This window comes from Paramormyrops kingsleyae, chromosome 20, assembly GCF_048594095.1.
Source record: "Paramormyrops kingsleyae isolate MSU_618 chromosome 20, PKINGS_0.4, whole genome shotgun sequence".
In the NCBI taxonomy this organism is placed as follows: Eukaryota; Metazoa; Chordata; class Actinopteri; order Osteoglossiformes; family Mormyridae; genus Paramormyrops; species Paramormyrops kingsleyae.
Window position 1 is genome coordinate 14,460,215 of NC_132816.1, and position 17,841 is coordinate 14,478,055.

The 17,841-nt window shown below is 40.9% G+C and overlaps 2 protein-coding genes across 5 annotated transcripts in view; one reads left to right on the forward strand and one right to left on the reverse strand.

The window, feature by feature from the left end:
- Window positions 1-300: 300 nt before the first annotated feature.
- On the reverse strand, window positions 301-10,023 carry minpp1b (multiple inositol-polyphosphate phosphatase 1b). The gene is made up of 5 exons (XM_023830901.2): window positions 8,946-10,023; window positions 8,452-8,646; window positions 8,273-8,370; window positions 6,864-6,994; window positions 301-1,583 (listed from the first exon to the last, which is right to left on the reverse strand). Exons 1-5 carry the CDS (start codon window positions 9,532-9,534, stop codon window positions 1,202-1,204), a joined length of 1,395 nt encoding a protein of 464 aa, XP_023686669.2. The 5' UTR covers window positions 9,535-10,023; the 3' UTR covers window positions 301-1,201.
- A 7,349-nt stretch (window positions 10,024-17,372) lies between these two features.
- sgms1b (sphingomyelin synthase 1b) overlaps window positions 17,373-17,841 on the forward strand; it is a 37,274-nt gene continuing 36,805 nt past the window's right edge. For all 4 annotated transcript variants that reach the window (XM_023830819.2, XM_072703812.1, XM_023830830.2 and 1 more), the window contains exon 1: window positions 17,373-17,589. The gene's annotated coding sequence lies outside the window, so the exon portion shown is untranslated. The remainder of the gene's footprint in view (window positions 17,590-17,841) is intronic.

Below are 17,841 nucleotides of genomic sequence, written 5' to 3' on the forward strand. Positions count from 1 at the left end.
GCGGGTCCGTATGCGTCACAAAAAGGCGAATTAAACTTTCAGTATGGCGTTTAACTCGCCGATTTAACTGCTGAAGCCGCCACTGGCTACACAATTAACTTCACATTCGGTGTTATGACTGTACCACGATTGCGGCGTTTATTTCTTAAGAAAAACGTATTCATGCATATGAAGCCTGTCCCCCATTTGACGTTAAGATTTACAAAGTACACCTCGCCAATGTATATAGATCTTTCTCAAAAGTGGAACCATTCCAAACATTTCGCTTCATGTTGCATTTTAAGTCACTTAACAAAGTCGTCTTTACAAGTAATTTTATTTGTTAAACAAGTAGCACATTATATACAAGAATCACATATGCGCTGAAAAAACACCATGAATTAACTTAAAGTATGACCTCAAAGCCCCGTACTGTTGGATAAAATAGAGCGTTTTTTAAATGTTCCTGAACAAATCAGTCAATCAAAAGATACAGTATGGAAGTTGGAAAGCAGGGAACTCTAGTTTTAAAAAAACCTATTCATTTCAGTACATTGTTCTTAAACGTATTTCTAGACTTTTTGCTCAGATTACATCGTCCATCCATCCACCCACCAATCCTGGTCAGTGTTATGGACGGGTGTGGGGGTACATACATTCACACACTCACAATACGGGCAATTCAGAGACACCAGCCAGCCTAACTGTGACTCTGGAACCCACACAACACAGGTGCCCGCTCAGACAGGGGTACCGTAAAGGGGGAGGGAATTTAGGACCATTCCCCGAGTGATGGGCGCTAGAAAAATTTGGATCATAATTGGACTGGTCTGGGGGCCCAATAAGATATGCTTTCATGGGGCCCAAAATGTCTAGCGCTACCTCTGGCCTCAGATTACACATTATTATAAATATAAAGCAAAAGGTCCCAGTTTCAAACACTACATAAAAAGGCATATTTTCAGGAGGTAGACATTTATCTGTGTCTGTGCATTTGTGGGGAGGGTATTCAAGTTTGGAGATTTGGTCATTAGTAGCTTGGTGAAAGAAGCATTGTGAATTATGAACAATTTCATGAAAAGAATATGTACTGAAAGCAGACAGTTCATTAAAAATCATCAGCTCCAGCAGCCGTATTAAAGCATGTCACACCATATATACGATTTGGGATTTCCAAGCCTAAACATGAGTGGTATCAATACTGCCTCCTGCAGATCGCAGGTCACAGTTCGGAGCATTTGCTGCAGTTGGAGGGCGGCAACTCGCACTCCTTGTCGAAATCGCAGCCGCTCAGCAGCTCTCCATACTGCTCTTTGACGTCCCGGAAGAGCGGCACCGGGTCGCTGATCCCGGGGAAAGCCAGGGGCCTCTCGTTAAGGACGAGCTGCAGTCGCGGGCCCTCGCTGCAGCTGTACAGCACGAAGGCCAGGTTGGCGGCGTAGGGCACCATGCGGCTGGTGAGGAACGTGCGGTCGTGCTGCTCGGCAAAGTTCGCTGCGGTTAAGGGCGTTTCCACCTTGAAAAGATTCATGAGTGAGAGCAGGGGCAGGAGGGTCTCCGCATGGCCCACCTGAACCGCTACGGGCTCCGTCACGTCACCTGACCTGCGGAGTACAGAGAGGACGAAAAACAACATCGATGAAAAACGCAAGACTGCACTTCGACGGCAACACATCCTGCAAGCTGACGGAAAATGATGGGGGTGCCGTGTGATTCAGCAGGTTAGCACGCCCCGCTTGCGATCAGGTGGTCACTGGTTTGAATCCTGTGGTCACCAGCGTGATTTCCCTGTTGGGCCATAACTGATCGCAGGACTGGTTCTCCATACTTTCCCAAGTATATGTCGCCTTTGATAAAAGCAAGTGCTAAATAAATAAATAAGGTCTCCCTTTGCACTTTAGTTTCTAACATTTCATAAAAGCACCACGTTTTCAGACTCAACTGGGTGAGGGGCAGCTCATCTTGGGGGGGCGGGGGTACGTGGCTGGATGGGATCTCCCATTTCTGAGGAACTTCTAAATCTTCTTTCCACTTAAAGGGGCACCAGGGATCTCATCAGATTATCGTCCATGGAAATGCTCCAGGTAGCTGACGTGAAACAGATTAACGCAGAGCGCCAACCGTCAAGAACCACATCAGAATACTGCAGGTGTTCAGGAAAGGGACGGAATGGGAAGAAAGGCAGGATCACATTGTACAAGGAATCTATGTCCATGTACCTGTCAGGTAAATAAACCGCAGTCCCCTAAAGCATAGGATGTAAAATTTATACTTGTTTTCTGTCATACAGACACAGCAAAATGACTCCCTTACAGATCTGGCGTGGGATGTAGGATCTCTCATCGCTTTGTTTCGTGGCACTTTTATGCAATTCAGGTAATTAAAATTAGCCACACCAAACCCAAAGCAATGCCTATTGTAAGTGATCATAATTCAGCTAAATACGTTAAGTAATAATAAAAAAAAACTGCCTAAATGCCACCAGCGTGGCTACATTTGCTCCTAAGGAGTATCTAGGTTTCAGCGGTATCAAATTTTTCATACCATCATACTATCTAGACATTATGCTGCAGTATACAGTACGTTGATGGTATTTTCAAAATTAACACCACTCTGGTATCTTGACGATAAAACTCGCGATGCAGAGGGTCCCCCACCACATATTTTGCCGAACAAGAAATGTTCTTTGTCGCAGAGATTTCGGTATACTAAGGTATTACCGTAATAAACACCGAAGAATACCGGGACAGAGTGGTGGCTCTGAGGCTAGGGAATAACTTGAGGGTTGGGTGCAGGATTGGCACTCCAGCCACCAGAAAACCTCACACTGGTCCATTTAGACTAGCGTGGTGCTGAGGTATCACCTTCCACATGGCTGCACTCAGGTCCTCATCCCTGAGGTGGTTTGTCATGTGCCGGGTGCAGTAACGCACTGTAATCAGTGCCGGCTCCTTACCGCTCTCTCTCTCCCAGTTTGATATTTCCCATTTGAACAGCTTCTTACCAATTACTCTCTGCAATAATTGCTACTCGCCACTTTTTTTCCTGCCTTAATGTCACTGGTCATATGCAGAGTCATACTGATTATGCCTTTTTTCCCCATTATAAGCACTGTTCTGTTGATAATAAGCACGCTCAGTTAAGTCAATTGTGTATCCTTCTTTAAGTAAAGAAGTTGCATAACTTGACGGACGCACCTTATGACAACATGCATGCGTGTACATCTATTCATAATTACATTTGAAGCCCATTTGAAAGGAGAAACTATTCTTTGTATAAATATAACTTGACATTTTCCTTGTTCAAACTGCTTATTCTAATCAGGGTTCCAGGGGGGTCTAGAACATATTCCAGGCAGGACTGAGCACAAGGCTGGGGTCACCCTGTCCATCACAGTTAACCTAACAGCTGTTATACCAGCCTGCTAATCAATCATTTACCCAGCATGTAACAGAATAAGATTATATAAGACCAAAGCTCAACATCTTTCTGAACGATGGCCACCCAGACTAGGAAGCTTCTGCCAACTAATCCTTGCCATCGACAAAGATCTCTGGAGAGTCTGCCTGAATGAGGTCCAACTTAAAGACCGAATTCCAAATCCAGAAGACAACCAGTCGTGGAGGGACAAGGCAGACATGTGTAGTCAGTGCACAGCTCTTTGCGTCTGGCAGCTGTCAAGTTTGGAGTGTCTGCAAGTTGACCAGCTCTACCACAGAGTGCGTGTTCAATAGAGTGTCACCTTCCAAAAAAAAACAAAAACTCAAAAGAGTAGGCTAGAAGGTAGAAGGTGCGTGATGAAACCGGTCTGTTCAGTTTCTAAGGTTCACCAGCGCTATTGTGAACTTACAGAAGGAATCCAGTAGGAGACGAGATCAAAATCAAAAAGAGAATATTTAAAACTGTGAGAAGCATAATGATCAACTATCCTTACATCAGAATGTACAAAATGTACGTGGCTGTTGCCCATCTAAATAATTTAAATACTGTAGATTAATGGGTTCATTTTGTATGGATGGCACAAGGTTTGAAAAGAATAAACTGTAGAACTGGTACACATTGGACAAGTGAAAAGATAAGTATAGTAAATGATTAGGAGCTTCATGCAGAAAGCAGTAATGTACTTTATGGTCCAATGTGCAGCATTCATAGTTGGAGGTCAGACTAAGGTTGCACAGTAACAAAATTGCTGTGTAAGGGTGAGTTTGCTGAACATTTCACCTAGTCTACATTAGTTACCATACAAGGACAGACTAGAAAGACTTGAATCAACATGGAAGGATAAGTTTGCATGAGAGAGGTCTGTCAACATTTGATTAGTGATTTTTCAGATGAATTAGGGGGATTGAAAAACCTCTCTCGCTTGTTTCTTTAGGTTTATCAAAGTCGTATTTGTGATGCCTTCAAACAAACAAGCAAACATCCACACGAGTGGCTTGAACACAGTTGCAACCTAAAAGGCCTCAATTCGACTGGGAAATTCACTGCAACCGAGATTCAGCAGTCTAAGCCTCTGTGTCCGTCATCGGAAGATTGCCATGATTGAGTCACGTGTCTGTGGGGCCCTGAGTTAGGGGCCCCTAACCCCAGTTCCAGGGACTCTGCCTGCTGGCCGACCCTGGGCTGTGACTCCCCAAGCTTGCTGTGTGTCACATGGACAGTAAAATGGGGTAGGCAAGGAGAGCGTTTCCCCACGGGGACGAATAAAATATCACTACACTACTCCGTGCTAAAAATCTGACAGATAAGGGCGTAGAGAGACCTGGGGTCAATCACACAATCCCACCAAGCCCTGATCACCAACGAAATCTGCGAATCATTCTTCGTTCAATTTCATACTTAAATGTTATTTAATGTTATGTAATGTCCCTTTATGCTGCTTCTATTGTCTTTAAATCCCAAGATAACCACCCCCACCACTCTACAGAGATGCACTAACACTTAATTCGTAGATCTACTTTGCGTGCAGCGTAGATAACATCCATTCCAGAGCACTGCTTGAAAAGCCTACGACGACTTCATTCCCCATCCTTTCGTGCCGTTTCAGTGGCATGTGAATTAAAAACTTTGTGTGTAAAACCAACAGGGTTCATTTCTGTCCTTTTCCACATTTGCCATTGTTTAGTCTTTGTTCATGCAAATACTTCTTGTTAATATATTATTTGTTTTACATATTGTATGTCTCCTTGGTATTACAGGTCTTTCCAGCTGAGTGACTGAAGGTAAATCTCGCTCAGAATGCATTTATCATTCAAAAACCATGACACGAACAGTGGGAGGTAAGATTTCAAGCAATGTTCTTTCAAAGGAACAGACTGCACGTTTATATAATGTGCTTTGTGTGTATGTTTTCTTTCCTCGCTCTAACTATACCTGGAATTTATAGTACATTCTATTGAACACTCAGTACTCTGGCTCAGAATCACAGGTATATTCATTAAACCGGTAAACAGCCCATGGTCCGTACATGAAAGCTTTTCAAAGCTCACCTTTCATACTAATTAATTCTACTTATGGTAAAATTTAACAGATCCCTTGAAACCTTTGTGAGTAAAATACATAAAAACATTGTATATCATTATGAAGTGTCCAGTGACTTCGATCAGACACCCAAAGGTTTTAAGCACATACAACGCACAAAAAGCTGAAGGTTTTCATATGGAGGCACGACCATAATAATCATGACAAATCAGTAGTTATATAATACTTAGTAAGAGGCTCCAAAGAAAGAGAATGTCCTGGATATTTTATTATTCTTGGCATCCATCTTCCATAATCACTTAGTCCTACACAGTTGCGGTGAACCAATAGATTATCCCAAGAAACACCAGCAGGGGGAGCCCTGTGTGGCTCAGTACGCGCCCACAGACACCCACCCAACCACATAAAAAGCAATGAGGATACACTAATTCAGCCACCCATACATGCTTCGACTATGAGAGGATACTGGCCTACTTCAAGGAAACCCCTCAGGGAGCCAGGGTAAGAGGTGAACACGCAACCCTGGAGATATGAAACCACTGAGCCACAATGCTGCCCACAAATTTCGGTTAAAAGATATGTATAGAAATAAATACAAAGAAAAACCCAACACTGAACTGCTGGTTAGATTAATGGTATTACGCTAAATTCCCAATTTCATTTCACAAACACACATTGTGAAAAATCACTGGAAAAGAAAAAAAGCAACACACTACAATAAATCTGGTAAAAGTTGTCTTCAACAGATTCCTGCAATTCTGCTAACTGTTGTTACAGTAGTTGTATATACATCGACTCAATATTTTTTGCGTAGAAGAGGAAGCTTGTCACTAGTACGAACACCATGGAAAATCTAGGCCATAAGCCACAGCACGTTAGGTTCAGTCTTCCACTGTTGTGTATATTTGCTCAGATGAACAATAAAATGATAAAGAAAACTTCTCATTTTCTTCTGTTCTCTAAAAAGTTACTGATATCTCGCTGGATGGCTAGATGAACACCGCTTCAGTTCCCAAACCTCTCCTCATGGGGACCTCAGCCATTCCACGTATTTGTTAAATTTCACCAACAGATGAATAAATTAATTAACTTAAGTTAAATACTGTGATAAGATATCGATTAGCCAAACATGATATGCTAGTGCTCAAGTCAACAAATACAGTTTATGTTGAATGGTTGCTGCCAACACAGGTCTTTTACTTATTTAGTAGTGGTTTTGAAATGGCTAAGCTAACACATTTTAACAGACATAATATCAGTTTTACGCCTACTTGAAGCTCATTTTAACAATTTTCTGACTGCTTATGCCTTCCGCACAGTACTGTACCAACGTCGAGCAGCTAGACATTTTCCGTTTATTTGAAATGTTCACTTTCTCTCACCCCATGATTGTTCCCGTTTACCTGATTTCATTAGCAGCCTGGTTCAAACGAGTGAAGATGTCGTGAAAGAGAGTGCAACTGGATTTGCGGTTGATGTCGTAGCCATAGCCCCTTTTCCAGTACTGCTTCAGATCGTTTTTATATTCCAGCACCTGTTAAAGGACACAATTTAAATGATTTTATGGGGCTACGTCAGTGGCAATCCTAGGAATCCAAACTCGACAAATTGTAATGAGAATGTAATGAAGGTCCTTCTTCAGGTTTCAGTATCCCACACTGACATATGTAACAATGTCAACATTTTAACAACAGAAATAACAAAAAGAGATGTAGCCATTACTGCAAGAACATTCATACATATGAGGGAAAATTAAATGTCAGGAAAGATTTTGCTCATTCAGCCAGAAAATTTCACGCCTTAACGAAGCGGGGCTCTTTTTGGAAACACAGTGGAACTCCGAACAATAAAAAAACAAAAATATAATGCCTTTTGTTTTTTTTTTCCTAATTCAAGTTTTTATCTAAACTCAGTTTGAATAAACCTCCCAGACAGAATGGTTATCAACTATGATACTGATTAAAATTATACCACAAAGGTACTGAGCAAAATAGGAGTCAACCAGAATTATTCTGGTCAAACAGACAAATTTCTGGAATCGAGTCCGGCTTCAGCTGGGAAGCATTGAGATATTTGATTTATTTCAGTCCCAAATTCTGGACCCCACACAAGAAACACAAGCCGGGAATTCTCCCCCCCCCCCCCCCCCCGGAGTTATTCGCTAAAGGAATCAGGTTCATTTGGGTGAAATCCTAAGTGTTTTGGAATGCCTGAGCTGCAGACAACAGAAACCAGAAGAAAAAGGGTGGAACAAAGGAAAAATGATGACTTAAGCTCGGGACGTAATTAAGGATATGCTACGTTTATTATTACCACATTATGCTGATCCAATTGCAAAATACAGTTTAATTAAACAAGTCAGATTACATCATTGCAAATATGTGTGGCAAGATGCTGACTTCATATCTGAAAGGAATGTTCTCTCAAACATCATACAACTGTCTGAAAATATCCATTAAACCTTGAACATATAAGAGAATTGGATTTCTATATTAATGAGATATATATATATACAAGTACAGCACTGCACTAACAACACAAAGGTTGTGGGTTCAAATGTCAAATGCCATCCTTCCCCATAATGTAAGAGACTTTGGATTAAAGCATCCTTTGTACATACACATAAAAGATGCTTTATGTATAAAATTTATATGATTTTTTTTTATATAGTAACTACAAGAGAAAAAGAACCACATTTGCAATTTTAAACCTAGCAGAGATTTCTGATGCCACTACAACTATAAACAATTTCCTCTGGGATAATAAAAGTATTGCAATTCAACTATAGGAATTTCCATCCCATTGTACATACCTGGGCGTCGGATTCGTCGAACAGGTTGCACCAAGCAGAGTTCTCAGATTTAATGGCAAGTTCGTAGGCACACAAGAAGAAAGCAGCCTCAGCCATATCTAAAGATAAATATTAAGTGTTATAATGATGAGAAGGATCAGTGCTAGCAAACGGGTTACGCTAATGGACATATATGCAACCTGGTGTGATATGACTCTGTGGAACCTGCAGGCGGTCAGCCATCTTTTCCTGGACCAGCTTCATCTCTGCTGAGGACTTGAACAGATCCACCTCTTTAAGGGCAGACTCATTGTTTTCCACATCTTCAATAAATTTTCTACAGTGATCGAAGAATCTCATCAGGTTATCATTGACCTCATGACTGAAATCCACGTCTGTAGAGGTAAAAAAAAAAAAAAATTATCAAAGGGAAATGGTTAGCAATCAAAGGGAAATTTACACTCACTGCACATCAAGCATATCTATGTCTCTAAGCCAAAAATAGTTTACCCAATGAAATCTTAATGATAAACCAGAAAGTACGCCTTAGGCAAGCAATCACAGTACAGTATCTGAGTAACTTCTGTTTTGCAAATTTATCATTAGGTATTATGTTAAATTCTCAATGGTGTCCAGTTAAGGATAGCATTCAAATATGATACATCCTTGCGATGGATCATGGAAGAACCGGTACCTCTGACATCCCAGAGTCTCTGCAGGCCTTCCTGGAAAGCAACGATGCTGTCCACACACCGGTGTTTCGAGCTGGTGATGAACTTGATGCGGTTGCCTCTCAAGTTTCCTTCAGAGAATAACGACGGGAAAGCGGTGGCTAATCTGACGGCCAGATGCTTGTGATCGTCTCGGCCTTTTTCCACGATGCGACCATCCATCTCCTCTTTGTACCACATCTGCCATTTACTTTTGATCTCATGCAGCCATCCTGCATTGCTCTTCGCCTCTGCCATAACAAGATTGTAAATGTTGTGCATTTTTATCACGTTCTTTTTCGTCGGAAATCGTGTACCATGCCTAATGATTACAGTGAGGTGCACTGCGTCGCATCCAGGCGGCGGTTTCAAAACAGTTTTGTTGACAGCCAATATGTCGGCGAGAAGATACGGATTCACTTCTTCATAACGGCCTTTGGTACCAAAACGCTTCGCAATATCGGGTATATTAGGAACATCAACTTGGGAGCTGCCGACACAGCAAGAATAAAAACGAGCTATGGAGATGCTGAAGGCTGTAAAAACCAGACCTCTGGATACAACTTCTCTCATTTTCCTAAGTATTTTATATTCTTTTCGTTCTTTCTACTGCGGTACCGAAATCAAAACACGGAAGTTAGTACCGCTCACAGTTTCTGCATGCTGGATTTGTTTCTACTCCGACCTTTGAACCCAAACATCTGAAGGCGGCCAACTGAAAACTAACCCTGGGTTCCCAAGTTCCCGGGAAAGATCGCTGTTTTAAAAGCACGGCTTCCCAAAACTCGGAGTATACACATCCTTTCTTTACTTTAATGTTTAAAACGGTCGTCCAAAATGCACATGGTTGTCAACTTTGATCAGCTGGCTGGCGTGAGATTTTAAATTCGAGACGAGTCTGAACACGTGTATAACAGTTTGATTGCCTTGTCAATAGTGTAGGGTTTGCAAATCACCCCAGCGCTTCTGATGTAGCTGTTACATTTACAACGGAATAATATTGATTTGCCGTAAGATTTCTGGCGTGAGTTGGCAACCCTGAATGCAATAATCAACCCAAATGGGGTTTCTTTACAACGTCCTGCTTCGTGGAATAATCCCATAGACTGTTCTTGTGTTACATTACTTCCCACGCAATACCCTTTAACACTCACTAGTCGGCAACAGACTCTACACGATACTGGAAATGTTGTGACTTAAGGGCACGTGAACGAAGCACCGGGTGGAGACTGTTTATAAAGTGCCCTAGAAACTCGATTTTCGTTTTACTTACCTTCACTTGTTACTAATAACATCGTCAATCCCCCCCCCCCCCTCATCACGATGAGGCATTGGTAAATACGACTTTAGTCTATGCGATATTGATAGTGTTAATTGTCGTATTTAACATCGTAGACAATACTTGTATGAAGGCGGTCAGCTGCGTGCATGGAATTTTCCTCCCAGTTCAATATTTACGTTTAAATGAACCACAGTGGGCTCCGGTGCAAATCCAGTGGCCTACGTAATTTAATAAGCTTTTTAATTTATATATAGAAAACGATTCCTTATTTTTACATTATCCTTCCTAGCTATTAAACAGAACTAAGCCGGCTGAAAGGCTTGGTCTGTAAAGGAAGGGAGGTAGGTCAGAAAGGTCCAGATTTCCTCTATATCGAATTATGAATTAGCCAGCAGCATTACACGGGCAGAGAATTAGAGAAGAGACATATTTCAGCAGGAAATATGAGGAAATAGGAAATGATTGATAAACGTCCTGTGTACACAGAAGATTAGAACAGAAACTGAATTGTTGTAGTAAATTGATAAAGAATAGAAGTATGAAAAATGAGGGTGGTAATCTGACAAATATGATTTAAATATTGCTGTTGACAAAACAAAATATTACGTCCCACTTTACAATAACGCTCTATTTTGCCACTTGTAAATAGTAATTCATTAATAAAAAGAAAACAGTGTCATAACTTGTTTAAAACTGTCTACTAATAATTTACAAAGTGTTACAACCTAATAAATAGCCAGATTATTAACCATTCATAAACCCTTTATATGGGCAAACTTATTGTAAAGTGGCACCAAATATTATTATGTAAATAATGCAAATAAAGGTACATTGGTAACACTTTAATGGTGCACAAATAATATAGTTATACTATATTAATATTATGCTATTACTTGCAGTACGTATTAGTGAACCACAAAGTCGTAGCCACATACTAATCTATTAATTCGTCATTAATGAATCGTGAATCTCACGCAGTTACTGTATTTATTACTTTATCTGTTAATTCTATAAACCTCTGTGAACTACTGAAGGAACAAGTCATGAATAACACAAATACTGATCTCATGTTTGTTCATCAATGAATCACGATGCATCTTTTATCCCAAGCAGTTACTATATTTGTTGCTATATCTTACTTCTGTAAACCTTTGTGAAATACTGAAGGAACTACTGAAGGAAAAAGTGTAACACTGATCTCATGTTTGTTCATCATTACTGAATCATGGTGCATTTTTTTATCTCAAGTAGTGACTATATTTGTTCATGATTTGTACTTCAGTAGTAAGTGACATATTACTAAGTACTGTAGCTATTTGTGCCCTGTAAAGTTAAATGGTACCAGTGCATTTCAAAATCAACAAGTACAGAGAGAATGTTTATATCCCAGGGCCTAAGCTGAATGTTTAGTAAGAAAGGATAGTGAAAACGAGCCTTAATTTTTAAAATTAAATAACTGTCCCACTGCAGACATCATCAGTGCCTAATTAAATCTTTACCCTTTAAGGAAAGACTGACCATTTTGTCAGCTGTTTTCATTGGCACTTTTAAATGCAGTCCATAATGTTTAATGAACTACCAGTCATAATGGGCCTTTTCATTCATACTGAGATACGTAATCCGTTAGCCAACAACAATGGCAACAATTCTTATTGATACACATGCGCGCACACAAACACTTACCGGTGACTTAAATTCCCTTTATAAACAGTAAAATTGACATAAAATAGACTTGCAACCGGCCATGACTGGCCATAACCATAAAATGATTCATAATTGTACACATTATATGGCCACTTATGTGCAAAAATGTTTTAAAATTCCAGCAATGTAAATCAAATGAAGGCATACACTTAACATACATATATGCTACAATAAAAATTCTATAGCTAGATAGAGATTCTTGATTGATCTGCTTTGGGAAATTGTCTTTTTTGTGCCTCATTGTGCTCGCTATGAGACCCACACAGACAGATGACAACAAGCTTGGAAGTCAGAGCTAAGAGCCTCTGTCAAGGACCCACAGACATGTGACTTCTATTGAGGCCAGGCTTGAACCAACAACCTTCTGATCACAGACACAGAGATTTAGCCTGCTGAGCTAAACACTGCTAATAATAAGTTTAATAGGGGTGCAATGATATACTCAGCCCGTGAGACAAGACGAGACACGATATTGGGTTCACGAGAATGTGACGAGACGATATTCTAACAATATTTTAAGGAAAACATCAAAGAGGAAATATATTACTGGAAAGCAGCCTTTCATTTGATTAATTTGAAAGACAAAAAATGCTAAATAATGCAGATGTATGGTGAAATGTTTTAAATAATCACCATCATCATATGCAGTAAAGAACAGAACAAATATCTAGCACCATAAAATATTTCACCACAAACTCAAATGACAGGCTTCTCTTGTATTTGACTACTCAATTGAACATAAAATAGAATATAAATAAAACAATATAAATAACAAACATAGAACATTTTTTTATGTTTTCTTCACTGGTGCAGTGGATTTAAGAGCTATGACAGTGCTGCAAATGCCTTTGCATAGTAGTAGTGTTAGCCGCTGTATACGGCATTATTTTCCTACTATGCTTACAGATGGTTCATGTTTTGTCTGTCACCCGTTTGCCATTTGTTTTTTCCGCCAGGTACCCAAAATGCTGCCACACAAAGGATTTAAAAGTGTCTGGGGCATCTGCAATGGTAATTAATTCACACGCCTAGATGCTTACATCAGCTGATTTGCAGCGCCTTCGCTTTTCGATCCGACGAGAAATCTTGTCATGTCGTGACACGAGACCTCGTATCACCCCTAAAGCTTAACATTTGCAACCATTGGTTTTGGCCCTACTGGTAAACTTTTCCTTCGCAAGAAAAGAAATCATACACAAACTAAGCATGATATTATTATTAGGTACCATCAAGTAGATGTAGGCTCCTGGAAGCCATATAAACAGCTTTTTATGGAATGTCCTGTCTTCTACCTGGGCCAAGCATGGTATAGAGCACTGTGGTATAGAGCAGGGGCCCCCAGATGGTCCATGTTTTTGCTCCCTCCCAGCTCCCTGCCACGGTCCAACATGGATCTTCTGGGAGTTCCCGAAGACCAGGTTGAGAAATACGGTTGAGAGAAATCCAACTGTTGCTGTCAATTAAAATGAAGAAACATTCCCTGATACTCAGAAGGAAAAAACAAAATGATCCCAACACTAATCTTACATAATATAGAGTAAAGTAAGAAATATTCTACTAGTCATGTTCACAGTGTCCATTGCAGCTAGATTATAATATACCATATAGATTTTTGGAAGAAGTTTGTAAATATTAAACTTTTTTGGACTAACTTAAAAAACTATACACTCACTGGGCATTTTATTAGGTACACCTGTTCAATTGCTCGTTGACTCAAATACCAGCCAATCATATTTCAGCAGCACAATGTATAAGATCGTGCAGATACAGGTCAGCAGCTTCAGTTAATGTTCAAATCAAACAATCAAACACCAAAACGGGGAAGAAAGGTGATTTAAGTGACTTTGAATGAGACATGGGTGTTGGTGCCAGATGGCCTGGTGTATGAGTATTTCAACCATCAACCAGTATTTCAGTATGCACAACCATCTCCAGGGTCTACAGAGAATGGGCTGAAAAGGAAAAAATATCTAGTAAGTGGCGGTTCTCTGGGTGAAAATGTCTTGTGGATGACAGAGGTCAGAGAAGAATGGCCAGACTGGTTCAGGCACATAGAAAGTCAACAGTAACTCAAACTAGAATGAAAATTCCTGAAGAAATTTTGAGATGGGCCTATTCTGCTGACCGTGGAAGAGCTGGTGCTCCTAATTAAGTGGCTGGTTTGTGTCTGGCCAGGTGATTGCTAGGATGTTGCTAGCTGGTTGCTATGCTGCCGCTAGGTGATTGCTATGGTGTCGCTAATCATTGCTAGGTGGTTGCTAGGGTATTGATAGGGCGTTGCTAGGGTGTTGGTAGCTGGTTGCAAGGCATTGCTAGGTGGTTGCTATGCAATTGTAGGTGGTTGCTAGGGTGTTGGAAGGTGATGCTAGGGTGTCGGTAGCTGGTTGCTAGGAGGGTTGCTAGGCATTGCTAGGTGGTTGCTAGGGTGTTGCTATGCAATTCTAGGTAGGGTGTTGCTAGGTGGTTGCTAGGGTGTTGGAAGGTGTTGCTAGGGTGTCGGTAGCTGGTTGCTAAGCATTCCTAGGAGGTTGCTAGGGTGTTGCTATGCAATTGTAGGTGGTTGCTAGGGTGTTGCTAAGTGGTTGTTAGGGTGTCAGTAGCTGGTTGATAGGTTGTTTCTAGGCATTGTGAGGTGGTTGCTAGGGTGTTGCTAGGCAATTCTAGGTGGTTGCTAAGGTGTTGCTAGGTGGTTGATGGGTGTAGGAAGGTGTTTCTAAAATGAATAGGCCCATAATAATAATATTTTTTTTCCGACTTTGCGAGCCAATTACACGCGATCTGTAAGTTGCACCGAGACAAACGATATGTCAGCCCTATGACAGATAGGTAAGCCCTATGACTTGGTAGCGAAATCATCTCTGTGCATATCAATGGCTAAGCGCAAATTTGGAAAGTATCATTTACTAGGTGAAGAGTAATATGGGCCTTTTCATTAAAATGAATAGCCCCGTAATAATAATAATAATAAAGTTTTTTTTTTTAATTTGCGAGCAAATTGCATGTGATCCATAAGGTCTACCGAGACAATAGATATGTCCATTTTTCCGTCTAGGTAAGCCCTACGACTTGACACCGAATTGAGTCCCGTTCATGTCAATGGCTAAGCGCAAATTTGGAAAGTAAAGTTTACTAGGTGAAGAGTAATTTGGGCCTTTTCACTGAAATGGATAGGCCCATAATAACCACTCATTACATCCAAAGTATGCAGAAGAGCATCTCTGAAAACACAACACATGAAGCCTAGAAGCAAATGAGCTACAGCAGCAGAAAACCACAGCGGGTGCCATTCCTTTCCGCTAAGAACAGGAAACTGAGGCTACAGCAGCCACAGGCTCACCACAATTGGACAATGGAAGGCTGGAAAAACATTGCCTAGTCAAATAAGTCTTGATTTCTGGTGCGACATTCAGCCTTCCTGGTAGGGTCAGAATTTGCAGCAAACAACATGAAAGCATTGATACATCCTGTCTTATATCAACCATTCTGGCTGGTGATGGTGTAGTGGTGTGGAGGATATTTTCCTGTCATACGTTTGGCCCTTTATTACCAATTAAGAATCATTTAAATGCCACAGCCTATCTGATTATTGTTGCTGACCATGTCCATCCCATGTACCCAGATACCCAGCTACTTCCAGCAGAATCGCGCACCATGTCACTAAGCTCATATCATCTCAGACTGGTTTCTTGAACATAACAATGAGTTCATTGTACTCAAAAGGTCTCCACGGTCACCTGATCTCAATCCAACAGAGTACCTATAGGATGTGGTGGAACGGGAGATTCTCATCATGAAGGTGGAGTCAACAAATCTGCAGCAACTGCGTGACTGTATCATGTCCACATGGACCACAGACTCTCAGGAATGTTTCAAGCACCTTGCTGAATGTATGCTATGAAGATTTATGGCCATTCTGAAGGCAAAAGAGGTCCAAGCCAGTAGCAAGCAAGATGTACCTAATAAAGTGGCTTCTGTGTGTGTGTGTGTGTGTGAATATACAGCCTTGCAAAAAAAATTGAGACCACTCTATATTTTTAAACAAATCTGCATTATTAAATCCTGGTTTAATCCTGGTTCCGCTGGCAGGAGGCTACACTGAGCAGCAGGGCGCTTACAGGTTGAACATTTCTAAGTCAGCAGTACACAAGAACAAGGTGAAGCAGGAGACACTGGACATGACCAGAAACCAGCCAGATAAAGCGCAGAATGACTTTCTCGTGTCAGACATCACCATTAACTTATCAGACAGTTTCTCATGAATCGGAGGATGACATCAAGTGACCTTCAAAGGGAATGAGAAACATTAAGTGCAGGTGTGAAGTGCACTGCTGCAACAGGCTGTATCAGACTCCTAGAAGCAGGACTGAAGTCCCATAAAGCAAAGAAGCAGCCCTTCATTAATGAGAAACAGAGAACCAGGCCTGTGGTCTCTTCATATTCATGTAATTTTTTTCCATGGCTGTATATTTAATTACCCTGGTATAAATTAGCTGTAGTATATATTTGCACACCCCTGCCATTTTCTTCTTGTGACAACTATATTAAATACTACCTGAATGGATTCAGACAACAACATATATTATAGAAATAAGAACAAAGCAAAGTCTGGCATCCACTAGAGGCCATTAAGAGGAAACTTGTGGTTCGCTTTTTCCTGTTTGGAAGCAATTTGTTTTGGGGCTGGACAGGAACATCCATAATAGAAGCATAAAGAAACACATTTAAAACCATATAAATAAAACCATGCACAAGCCGTCGCTGAAGTACTTTCATGCATTATTAGAATTACAATGTGTGTTTTGCTTTAACATCCTCATAATTAACTCACTCTTGTTAAACGCCTTAGTTTTTAGAATGCTATCGTAACTTCAGGCAGATGTGCATGTATAGTACGCGTCTGTTAATGCGAGTCATTTATATTTTTGATTGTCCATGATTAATGATGGGAAACGTGTGCAATACTATACAAGGTATTTAGGCGAACTCATATAAAACATTGCTATTGTGAAGGCAATGTATAGTAATAATTATAACAGGATTTTAGTGGATTTAGTAATAAGTTGCCGAATGAAAAAGCAAATTCAATGCACAAGTGTCCCAGATAATCAAAATGTGTACATCTGATCGTTATAAAATAAATAGATATAAAAAATAAAACGCTAAGCCGAGAGATGTCGGGAAAACTTGAAACAGAAATCCATCCATACCTATCAAACGGATAAGCTGAGACCGATGCCTTAAAGACACGTATTACGTGTCATTTCAGTCAGTCATGTCAAAACCCCGCGTTACCAGATTCTAAGGACCAATAAAGACACTCAGCCCTAGGAGCGGCGACCAATGAAAACGCGGGCCTCCGCGGTTAGCGTAGCGCCTTCTCAGGTCTGACTAATGGCTTAATGAATCCGCCCACTTGGTCCACATAATTAGTATCTGCCAGATTGCTTGTAGTGTGTGATGTGGAATACGCTGGAGTGTCGGCCTGCTTCATAATAAATACCCGCGGACGTCGAAGGGCTCCTTTTTTTTTATTTTTTAAAGTGTTATGGGGGAATACTTTTAAGGAAAAAAGAGGGGAAATGTTGGCGGATTGTAGCTTTTTAGTTGTGACATATTTTCTGCTTTAGACAGGAGCATGTACGGTGAGTAGATCTTGTTTTTTTTTTGCTCTTCCCCTTTTTTCCACCCTTTTCCAGCGTCGGTGAGGTTTTCCGCGGCTGGTTTACGTGTGTGTGCCTCTCAGCGACGGCCTTCCCTGCGTGTCCGCCATCTGTCTCATATCCATCGGGAGTCGCGGAATAAAAGTGCCGTGACGATTTGGATACTTCGGACTAAATGGCTTCGCGGCTCGTCCTTCCCCTGATCGATCCCGATCGGGACGTCAGGGAGCTGTA

What these genes read in the sequence shown, in the direction of transcription:
- minpp1b (XM_023830901.2), bottom strand. Translation starts at nt 9,534, where the DNA reads ATGAGAGAAGTTGTATCCAGAGGTCTGGTTTTTACAGCCTTCAGCATC. An exon ending in GAGACTCTGGGATGTCAGAG is followed by an intron (nt 8,647 to 8,945) that starts GTACCGGTTCTT and finishes TTACCTCTACAG; the next exon opens with ACGTGGATTTCAGTCATGAG. An exon ending in CAGGCTGCTAATGAAATCAG is followed by an intron (nt 1,584 to 6,863) that starts GTAAACGGGAAC and finishes TGTACTCCGCAG; the next exon opens with GTCAGGTGACGTGACGGAGC.